The following is an 11,352-nucleotide window of genomic DNA, read 5'->3' as shown; positions in this document are numbered from 1 at the left end:
CGTAGGGCCGCGCGCCGCTGTGGTACCTGGACAAGTCGCGTCATGTACTGGGTCACATGGGGGGAGGGGGCTAGGTGCAGGTGGTCTTGAGGTGCATGGACAGCAGCCCCTTGGCCACGAAGCCGCGCCCGCACAGCGCGCACACGTAGGGCCGCGCGCCGCTGTGGTACCTGGACAAGTGTCATGTACTGGGTCACATGGGGGGAGGGGGCTAGGTGCAGGTGGTCTTGAGGTGCATGGACAGCAGCCCCTTGGCCACGAAGCCGCGCCCGCACAGCGCGCACACGTAGGGCCGCGCGCCGCTGTGGTACCTGGACAAGTCGCGTCATGTACTCGGGTCACATGGGGGAGCGTACACAACAACACCGTGTTGACAAGGCACGTCACTACGCGGCTCTACTGATAGTAAGGGCGACACAATAAGCGTGTAACTCTTGGTTCGACTCAGTGTGTCGCATCTTTAAGACAATTTACTGATTCGAAAGCTAAAAGTTACATAGCGTGCTATGGAAAGGGCTATTCTCAGGGTTTCGTTACAAGATCGAATCAGAAATGAGAACTAAAGTCACTGACATAAGGCCGACGGAGTAGCAAGCTGAAGTGGCAAAGGGCAGGAAACATAGTACGCAGAATTGACGGCCGACGGTGGCCGAGGTTCTAGAATGGAGCAAGTACCAGAAAACGTAGCGTGACGTTCGATCGACCATAAGGTAGACTTACGACCTCATAAAGGTAGCAGGAAGGCATTGAATGCAGGCCGCTACCGATCGACTAATGTGGAAATCATTTGGGGAGGCTTAGGCTGCAGTTAGACGACGCAAAAACCACGGTAATACTATCATACAGTATTGTAACTTCATATAAACGGACGAAACGCGAGCTTTCCTTCGAAATTCAAATCTCGGTATGCGCTCGACATGCAAAAGTCGGGGGTGTCGCGAAACAGACGATGTGTTGTTTTTTAAACAGTGTGTTTTTTTTTATAAAAATAATTACAAGTACCTATTTATACAGGGTGTTAGGTAAATGGGTTTATAAGCCGACACTAGCCCATGTTAACATTTATGCATGTAAATGGTATAGTGAAGTCAGTGATATCATTTTTTTTTTAATTTTCATACAAAATAAAATTTATAAAGTCAGATTTGTATGAAAATTAAAATTATTAAAATGATGATATCAATTTTCTGACTTCACCATACCATTTATATGCACATGTTAACATGGGCTAAAGCCTGGTCCGTGAGCACATATAGAATTTTGTCCGACGACGACTGTGCGACGGGCGCCCGCAGTGAGTGTGCGAGCGCGACAGCAACATAATTACGCGCGAGAGATAAGGATGGGTAGCTTGGGGTCATTGGACAAAATTCTACGTGCTCACGGACCAGGCTTTAGTGTCCGCTTATAAACCCATTTACTTAACACCCTGTATAACAATCAAGCATTTTGTACGCCTCAGTCGAGGCGCATACATTTTACGGTCGCAAATTCACAAGATTTGTTACTAAATCTTAACACAAATATATTTTTTAATTAAATCTACTAATGACAAGACAACATGCATTTTTATCTTATAGTATTTTGTTTGTCAAAATAAAATAAAAAATTACAATCACGAAATACATTCACAAAACTAGATAGAAATTCTAAGTAGGCAGATGTACCTAATGAAAATAGGGTCTGCAGGTGGGCAGCCCTATCGCATGTTGTTATACGGTGACGTACCGCGCGGCTGTTGACATTTATTTCAAAAATATGGCCGAGTTGGAATACTGTACAGATAATATTACCGTGCAAAAACTTTCATGCCGCCGCGTTAGACTAGTTACTAGGTTTCGTTATGATAGCTACCGTTCGTGGATGACGAGCGTGGAGCGCTGGCTGAAGGCCTTGCCGCTCCACCGTTATGATAGCTACCGTTCGTGGATGACGAGCGTGGAGCGCTGGCTGAAGGCCTTGCCGCTCCACCGTTATGATAGCTACCGTTCGTGGATGACGAGCGTGGAGCGCTGGCTGAAGGCCTTGCCGCTCCACCGTTATGATAGCTACCGTTCGTGGATGACGAGCGTGGAGCGCTGGCTGAAGGCCTTGCCGCTCCACCGTTATGATAGCTACCGTTCGTGGATGACGAGCGTGGAGCGCTGGCTGAAGGCCTTGCCGCTCCACCGTTATGATAGCTACCGTTCGTGGATGACGAGCGTGGAGCGCTGGCTGAAGGCCTTGCCGCTCCACCGTTATGATAGCTACCGTTCGTGGATGACGAGCGTGGAGCGCTGGCTGAAGGCCTTGCCGCTCCACCGTTATGATAGCTACCGTTCGTGGATGACGAGCGTGGAGCGCTGGCTGAAGGCCTTGCCGCTCCACCGTTATGATAGCTACCGTTCGTGGATGACGAGCGTGGAGCGCTGGCTGAAGGCCTTGCCGCTCCACCGTTATGATAGCTACCGTTCGTGGATGACGAGCGTGGAGCGCTGGCTGAAGGCCTTGCCGCTCCACCGTTATGATAGCTACCGTTCGTGGATGACGAGCGTGGAGCGCTGGCTGAAGGCCTTGCCGCTCCACCGTTATGATAGCTACCGTTCGCGGATGACGAGCGTGGAGCGCTGGCTGAAGGCCTTGCCGCTCCACCGTTATGATAGCTACCGTTCGCGGATGACGAGCGTGGAGCGCTGGCTGAAGGCCTTGCCGCTCCACCGTTATGATAGCTACTGTTCGTGGATGACGAGCGTGGAGCGCTGGCTGAAGGCCTTGCCGCTCCACCGTTATGATAGCTACCGTTCGTGGATGACGAGCGTGGAGCGCTGGCTGAAGGCCTTGCCGCTCCACCGTTATGATAGCTACCGTTCGTGGATGACGAGCGTGGAGCGCTGGCTGAAGGCCTTGCCGCTCCACCGTTATGATAGCTACCGTTCGTGGATGACGAGCGTGGAGCGCTGGCTGAAGGCCTTGCCGCTCCACCGTTATGATAGCTACCGTTCGTGGATGACGAGCGTGGAGCGCTGGCTGAAGGCCTTGCCGCTCCACCGTTATGATAGCTACCGTTCGTGGATGACGAGCGTGGAGCGCTGGCTGAAGGCCTTGCCGCTCCACCGTTATGATAGCTACCGTTCGTGGATGACGAGCGTGGAGCGCTGGCTGAAGGCCTTGCCGCTCCACCGTTATGATAGCTACCGTTCGTGGATGACGAGCGTGGAGCGCTGGCTGAAGGCCTTGCCGCAGTGCGAGCAGACGTGCGGCTTCTCGCCCGAGTGCACGCGCTCGTGCAGCGTCAGGTTGCACTTCTTCACGAAGCCCTTGCCGCACACCCTGCAACGAGAAAAGAACTCAAATTATTTTTAAATACTCGGATCAACCTTTATTACCTCACACTTGTTGGCTGCGGAAAGAACGGTCAATTTTGTCAAAATAACACCTCAGTCAAAACAATTTCCACTACACCGAAATTAAAAATACTTAAAGTACGGCCAACGAGAAGCGATACCAAATGTAAACAAACCCAATGTCATTGTCATTTGGAATAGTAGGGGTGGGTTGCACCACCTATCTTTAACGGTAACTATGACGATAACCGGTGCTTTTTGTATGGAATTTGACAGATTTTTGACGTTTCTCAAAGTTAAAGTAAGATGGTGCAACTCAGCCTAAGGGTTTGACTTTGACATATTTTGGCGGGAGAACGAGACATTACGACAAATACACAAGATGGGAAGAGACAGAATAGATTGTCAATTCGAAAGTTGAATCGACCTTTTGTATCGCTTCTCGTTGGCCGTACTTTATGTTGCACTTAGCTGGTGAGCATCATGCCGTTTTGTGGCTCGCACTGGGCCCGGCACTCACTTTTTTTTTATCCACAACGAGGAAGCTCTTGGCCTGTATCTCACTCACCTGATGGTAAGTGACGATCAGGCCGAAGGTGGAAGCGAGCTTCACCCGGAATCCTCAACCACGGAGGAACTGGCTATCTTACCCCTAAATGCCGGAACACAATTATGCTGTTAACATTGTTGTTATGGCGACAGACTTAGGTAAGATGGTGGTAGCTAGACTAGCTAGCCAGGCGAACTTAGAACAAACCCTACCACCAACCGAACCGAACAGAAAAATCTGCCCCCACTGGGAATCGAACCCGGGACCTCTGCGTCTGAAGCAGGTGGTCTTACTACTAGACCACGGTAGCCACACACTTCACCGAAATCAAAAAATTCAAAAATACTTATGTTGCACTTAGCTTATGAGCATCATGCCGTATGTGGCTGGCTCGCATTTAGCCGCACTCTTCGTGGCTCGCACTGACCCTGGCACTCACTTGCACACGTTGGGCTTGTAGCCGGTGTGGATGCGGATGTGGAACTTGAGGTGCTCGCGCGAGGTGAGCGCCTTGCCGCACACGTTGCAGAGGTGGTTGTTGTCTAATGTTGTTGTTGTGGTTGAGTCTCGCACCGGGCCCGGCACTGGGCACTGGGCACTGGGCACTCACTTGCACACGTTGGGCTTGTAGCCGGTGTGGATGCGGATGTGGAACTTGAGGTGCTCGCGCGAGGTGAGCGCCTTGCCGCACACGTTGCAGAGGTGGTTGTTGTCTAATGTTGTTGTTGTGGTTGAGTCTCGCACCGGGCCCGGCACTGGGCACTGGGCACTGGGCACTCACTTGCACACGTTGGGCTTGTAGCCGGTGTGGATGCGGATGTGGAACTTGAGGTGCTCGCGCGAGGTGAGCGCCTTGCCGCACACGTTGCAGAGGTGGTTGTTGTCTAATGTTGTTGTTGTGGTTGAGTCTCGCACCGGGCCCGGCACTGGGCACTGGGCACTGGGCACTCACTTGCACACGTTGGGCTTGTAGCCGGTGTGGATGCGGATGTGGAACTTGAGGTGCTCGCGCGAGGTGAGCGCCTTGCCGCACACGTTGCAGAGGTGGTTGCGCTCGCCCGAGTGCGCGCGCAGATGGCGGCGCAGCGAGTTGAGGTGCGCGAAGGCGCGCGCGCACACCGCGCAGCGCAGCGTCAGCGCGCGCGCCGCCGCCTCCGGGTGCGCGCGCGCGCGGTGCGCCAGCAGGTACCTGGTGGGACGGACAATAAACTACTTGTAGGGAGTGAAGAAGTAAAATCTGCCCTAGGCAGCCGCAAATAGACGTGTTGACAACACCGATCAATGGAGAAGTTTCGTGATGTTGAAAACATTAGATTTCACTGAATGGGACTAAAATAGACCAAAACTAAAAAGCCGGTGAAGTTATTTTTAAAATCCATCAAGAAATTTCTGAGAAATTAATTATTTAAATTACCTCCATATTTTCGCGTGGAACTTAAACATAGGCGCAACTTTAGGGCCCTGTAACTTTTGTATTTGTAGAGATATTTTCATGATTCTTTCACAATTATTATTAGTTTTACTTATATTTTCAAGTTTTATTAAAAGAAAAAAATTGGAAACTTGTTCATTATACGTATAATGTTCTACTTTGTAGTAAATGAGCATTAGAACGGTATGTCCATAACATATGAATTTGGTCTTATTTAATGCAGGATTAAATGCCTTTCAACCGACATGAAGACCAGTTTTCAGCCGCTAGGCGGCGCTAGTGTCACGTTTGACCAACCTCATGTAGACGAAGCTCTCGGGACAGAGGTCGCACACGAACCGCTTGGTGAGCTCCTGCGTGTTGGACAGCGCCTCGCCCGACTTGTGCGTCTGACCTGCAACACGACGACAGTCTGTACAGTTCAACAGTATAAAAGTTCACAACCACGAACAAAAAAAAGGTATGCAAGTGAAATTGTTTACAATTTTTGATAATAGGTGGTGCTGTGTGCGTTACTTGTGTTACTTCGCACAAACGATTGTTTTTTTAATATCATCTCAGTAAATAGGTAAACCTAGGGGGAGGCCTTTGTCCAGAAGTGGACGTCATTTGGCTGAAACGACGAAGACGAAATAGGTAAACACAGCTATCATTTACCGTGTCGCCTTGCTGGCAATTTACGGTTCTCCGCGGCTGCGACTGCGCCAGTGGTGGAATGGCGGTTTTGTATTTTATTTATTACACAAACATAGTGTAAAGTCCGGTCGCCGAGCACGTAGAATTTCGTCCAATGACCCCAAGCTACCCATCCTTATCTATCGCGCGTAATTATATTGCTGTCGCGACTGTGCGACGGGCGCCCGCAGTGAGTGTGCGAGCGCAACAGCAATATAATTACGCGCGAGCGATACCGCGAACTGTAAAATGCTAAAAGCATTCATATCATGTATGCCAGTGCCGCTCCGCAGGGTATAGAGCTGCGGGTGCGAGTGTTACCGTGCTTGAGGATCTGGTGCGAGTGTTACCGTGCTTGAGGATCTGGTGCGAGTGTTACCGTGCTTGAGGATCTGGTGCGAGTGTTACCGTGCTTGAGGATCTGGTGCGAGTGTTACCGTGCTTGAGGATCTGGTGCGAGTGTTACCGTGCTTGAGGATCGGGTGCGAGTGTTACCGTGCTTGAGGATCTGGTGCGAGTGTTACCGTGCTTGAGGATCTGGTGCGAGTGTTACCGTGCTTGAGGATCTGGTGCGAGTGTTACCGTGCTTGAGGATCTGGTGCGAGTGTTACCGTGCTTGAGGATCTGGTGCGAGTGTTACCGTGCTTGAGGATCTGGTGCGAGTGTTACCGTGCTTGAGGATCGGGTGCGAGTGTTACCGTGCTTGAGGATCTGGTGCGGGTCGCGGAAGGTCTTCTCGCAGAGCGCGCACGTGTAGGGCCGGCGGTCGCGCTCCCAGTGCCGCTGCCAGTGCGCCGCCCACTCCTCCGGCTCCACCACCTGCGGCCATGAATTGTACACGCGTTATGACAAAAAGTACCTATAGTCTGGTCTCTGAGCACGTAGAATTTTTCCAATGACCCCAAGCTACCCATCCTTATACAGGGTGTTAGGTAAATGGGTATATGAGCCGACACTAGCCCATGTTAACATGGTCATATAAATGGTATGGTGAAGTCAGGAAATTGATATCTCCATTTTAATTATTTTATTTTTCATACAAATCGGATTTTATAACATTTATTTTGTGTGAAAATTTAAAAAATTTAAATGATGATATCAATTTTCTGACTTCACCATACCATTTATATGCCCATGTTAACATGGGCTAGTGTCGGCTCATATACCTATTTACCTAACACCCTGTATATTGCTGTCGCAGTGAGTGTGCGAGCGCGACAGCAACACAATTACGCGCGAGCGATAAGGATGGGTAGCTTGGGGTCATTGGACAAAATTCTACGTGCTCAGAGACCGGGCTTTAGCTATTAGCATTAGTGCTCATGAATTTAGGCCCTTATTACCAAGGCAAAATGGATAACCCAACTGCTAGCAGAATAGGTATGTCGGTACCAATTATTAAAGCTGTATGTGAACATTGACAGCGGCGACGCCCTGAGCTATTCTGCGTGCCCGTAATATGCATTCGCTTCTTGCAAAAAAACACCATAAAAACGTGTGACATATCCTTTCAGATAAAATAACATTTATTTCTATGGTAAAATGGTTTGATATGGTTCAATATACACTCGGCATCAAATAAACACTTCCAAACGTATGCATCCCCACATCCCAAAGTGAGGTATTTTTTCAAGTCACATTTATGGTATATGTTAATGTTAATCATTTATCAAGAAATTAAATGTGTTTTTCTTTAAGGATATTTATTGGGCTTTCAAATAACACCAATATTGTTGGGGCACCATTGCATGATTGTGTCAGAAGAAAATGTTTAAAGTTCGCGTCGCGGAAGATGCGGTTTATTTGATGTTGAGTATAGTTTGGAACACGCACCTTGCGGCACCGCACGCAGCGCAGCGGTTGCTGGTCGGGCGGCGGCGGCGCGGGCGGCGGCGCGCCCCACGCCTCCGACGCGTCCACGTGCTCCCTGCGGACACACCGCACCAGCATTAACACTCACTTACAACCATTACTATTCACGAGGATCGACTTACGCCAGGCCTGGCTCACTCCGCGCGGTACATCCGATAATTACCTACAGCGAAGCGCCCCGCCGGCGGGTATTATATCAGTCGAGTGTCACGCGCGCGCCCGTCAGGACGCTGGCGTGCGTTGTAATACCTAATTCTATGATCGAAGTATTATTTAAAAATGGACATAAAGAGAAAGAAATATTATTGTGCGGCGTTCGGGTGTCTAAATTCGAAAAGAAATATACCGGATTTATCTTTTTTTTCGCTTCCCAAAGATGCTGAAAGGTATGTTGGCCATGTAGGTAATCAATAATTCTTAGGATAGTATAAGAACCTAACCTACCATGACTACTGCTCAGAATGCGTTCGTTCGTTTTAGCCAAAAATGACGTCCACTGCTGGACAAAGGCCTCTCCCAAGGTTTTCCATAATGAATGCGTACTTACCTACATACGTACCTCATTACAAATAAGTAGATTAATTATTTTTTTACTAGACACTACTAGACAGCAACCCTAACAGCGTAAGAAGAGTTCAGAGGCACGCGATAGAAAGAGACAAAACTTGTAGGTGAATAAAATTGTAGGTACGTAGTGCTGTGCGAGCTGAATTCCACTGTATCGCGTCGTAGCAAGACTCGCATTTATATAAATCGTCTTGCGGAGTAATCCTTCTGTACCTGTACTATTACTTATTCTGTGCTTACGCAGCGTCCTAAAGCTTCAGCCAATCCAATGGTCTATTCCATTTTGATCACCTGGCTTTGATGACCCAGGTGATCGAAGTCCACTTCCAGCGACAATTTAGTGTCCCTTGATCACCCACGGATACTATACCCTGGGTGATCAAAGTGAACTCCAGTTAAATTATATTATTATTTTAGTGTCCTAGCCTAGGACTCCTAGGTGATCTGTCTGCTCGTTTGCCTCCTATCACATAAAAAAAAAAATATCTAAGCTAGCTAGCTAGATCAAAGTGGAATAGACCAATCCAACGCGTGCAGATCGCATCGGCGATGGCGATCACTGCGCGTGTATAGGCCAATGAAAACCAACGTCGTGGCCTTCCTCACCGGGGGCCACGGCATATGCTGAGTGGGGTCCCACTGATGGGGATCGCTGTGCGACGAGGTGGCACTGCTCAGTTTACTTTCTCTTCCATTGTATGTTTTGTCACCTCTGTCTTATTTGCTTTTTTTTTTATTTACCTCTTTTGTCTTTTGTGATGTCCATGGCAAAAAATGATTCTTTCTTTCTTTTTTTCAATGACAGGTCGCGCTTCCTGTCACTGGCCTATGATCGCCATCGCCGACGTGACGCCGGCACGATACGGCGCGATCATAGGAAAATAACAGGTCGTGTGAACTATTACGGGTCGCGCGACTTGTCATTGGCCTTTGATCTGCACGCGTTGGTGTGGTTAAAGCTTCAGTGTAAGGCGCAGCAAGCGTGGCATCCCTTGCTTGCAGCATTGTGCGACGTATCGTCAGGTCGTGTCGCGCTCGCCGCTGACTTGGGACACCATGTTCAAGAATTGACTATAGATTGCCCCAATGAGTGGATAATAAATATCCTTAGAAATTTTACACCATATCATCTAGTACACATACTTTAAGTAATATTAACCAGGTTCAAGTCTTATAAAAAAAAATTGAATTTAAGACATTATAGTATATGAACTTCTTACATTGTCATGAATAAAATAACACCAATTTACCTAAATTACTACATAGCAACCCCCACAAAGGAATTAAATAACTGTGTTGTATATTACAATCTTACATGCATATTTTTACACTCTTAGGTGTGAATCAATTAAGAGAAATTATTATTTTTTCAAAAAATAATAATAGGGCAAAAACACCCACACACTAGAATAATTGAAAGAATAAATGGGGCATACCTATAGTGTTGTAACATGTCATTCCTGTTAAAGCATTGCATGAAGCAAATGCAACACTGGTACATGTCCTCATTGGGCTCTCGCTTCACCAGAAGGTCTGGGGCCTCCTCCTTGTAGCCAAAGACTACCTCTTCCTTCATTACATCCATAGGTATTGGTACTGTTGGTTTCTCCACCATTGTGACAGCAGTATCATTGGGCAAAGTGTTTATTAGCTGCTCCCAATCTTTTGGTTTCTTTTTTCTTCCTCGTTTAGCCTCTCCATTAGCATTTGGTTTGCGACCTCGTTTCTTTTTCTTCAGTGATATAAGGGAAACATTATCATCACTATTGTCAGTAGGAAGATCAACAGGATTATCAAAATGATTGTTAGATTCAACTTCCATTTCTTCTTTATTCTCTGATTTTACCTCTGATGGTGATAATGATGTCGGTTCAACTTTAATTTGGACTTCTACATTGGGTTTATTTGATGATTGTGTGGGTTCCGTCGCCAGTTCTGTCTGTGTGCCCTGCTCTCGCCTACTACAGGCAGCAGGTGAGGGTGCAATAGTTTCTTGTTTAGTAAGTGTGAGATCTACTGAATCATTTAGGTTTGTCTCCACATGCCGCATCATCTCTCGTAACCTGGAAATTTTGTTACAAAAAAATTAATAAATAGTTTTGTTAAGAACTTTATAATAGCTTTCAGCATCATGAGCTAATGAGCAACATGAGCACACGGTGATCGTCAGCTACTGCAAGCTATCGTTTCTTAAATACTGGCGTCCAGGAATGAGTAATTAAGTGTGGAAAACTAACCTGTCCTGGGCTTCAATTGCTTCGTTACAGAACTGGTACAAATCGTTCACTTTGCAACTGCAGCGATCACAGACCTTCTGTGGCAGCCGGTCCATTTTTTTCACCTGCCGAAATCACCACAACACTCATTAAATTAGGTTAAAATAACAAACCAAAATGCCATTAATAAATAACCTCATATTTACTTTAAACGGCAAGTATAATTCCATTTTCAGGTACAGAGCATTTTCCTCATCAAATAAATTATTGTTTACGAATTTTGTAGAACAACACAATCTACAAATTGACTCCATAATTATTTTAAAAGTGATTTATCATAAATGCTTCGATGTTTACGCCTTGTGAAAGAAAGTGACAGCTATAGCTTGGCCATTTGTCAAATATTGACCTTCCACAGTCAGTGTTGCCAACATCAGTTGGAGTCTGATTTGAGACCCAAAAAGTATTTTAGCTATTTAGATACGTAGAGATATATCGACGAAAGGGCAGCGGGTGGGCGGACGCGGAGATGAGGCGGAGAGGCGATGCGCCAAACTTTTGATTAATGAACACACAATGTTTGTGAAGTTAACTTACTTCACTGAATTGCAGATATTCAAAACATTGGAACTTTATGAACGAATTGATAAGAGATATGTACGTGTTTCTACAAAGTTTCAATTTGTTTGGCTCACATTTTAATTTATGAACGATTTG

At 47.1% G+C, this 11,352-nt stretch overlaps 1 protein-coding gene across 1 annotated transcript; it reads right to left on the bottom strand.

The window, feature by feature from the left end:
- Nucleotides 1-222: 222 nt before the first annotated feature.
- On the bottom strand, nucleotides 223-11,127 carry LOC135084294 (zinc finger and SCAN domain-containing protein 10-like). Its single transcript, XM_063979101.1, has 9 exons — nucleotides 10,842-11,127; nucleotides 10,657-10,760; nucleotides 9,856-10,482; nucleotides 7,814-7,907; nucleotides 6,679-6,799; nucleotides 5,603-5,699; nucleotides 4,313-5,062; nucleotides 3,175-3,309; nucleotides 223-311 (listed from the first exon to the last, which is right to left on the bottom strand). Exons 1-7 carry the CDS (start codon nucleotides 10,947-10,949, stop codon nucleotides 4,822-4,824), a joined length of 1,392 nt encoding a protein of 463 aa, XP_063835171.1. The 5' UTR covers nucleotides 10,950-11,127; the 3' UTR covers nucleotides 223-311; nucleotides 3,175-3,309; nucleotides 4,313-4,821.
- Nucleotides 11,128-11,352: the final 225 nt, after the last annotated feature.

Source organism: Ostrinia nubilalis, chromosome 25 (genome assembly GCF_963855985.1).
Source record: "Ostrinia nubilalis chromosome 25, ilOstNubi1.1, whole genome shotgun sequence".
Lineage (NCBI taxonomy): Eukaryota > Metazoa > Arthropoda > Insecta > Lepidoptera > Crambidae > Ostrinia > Ostrinia nubilalis.
This window is presented reverse-complemented; position numbering and strand designations above follow the sequence as displayed.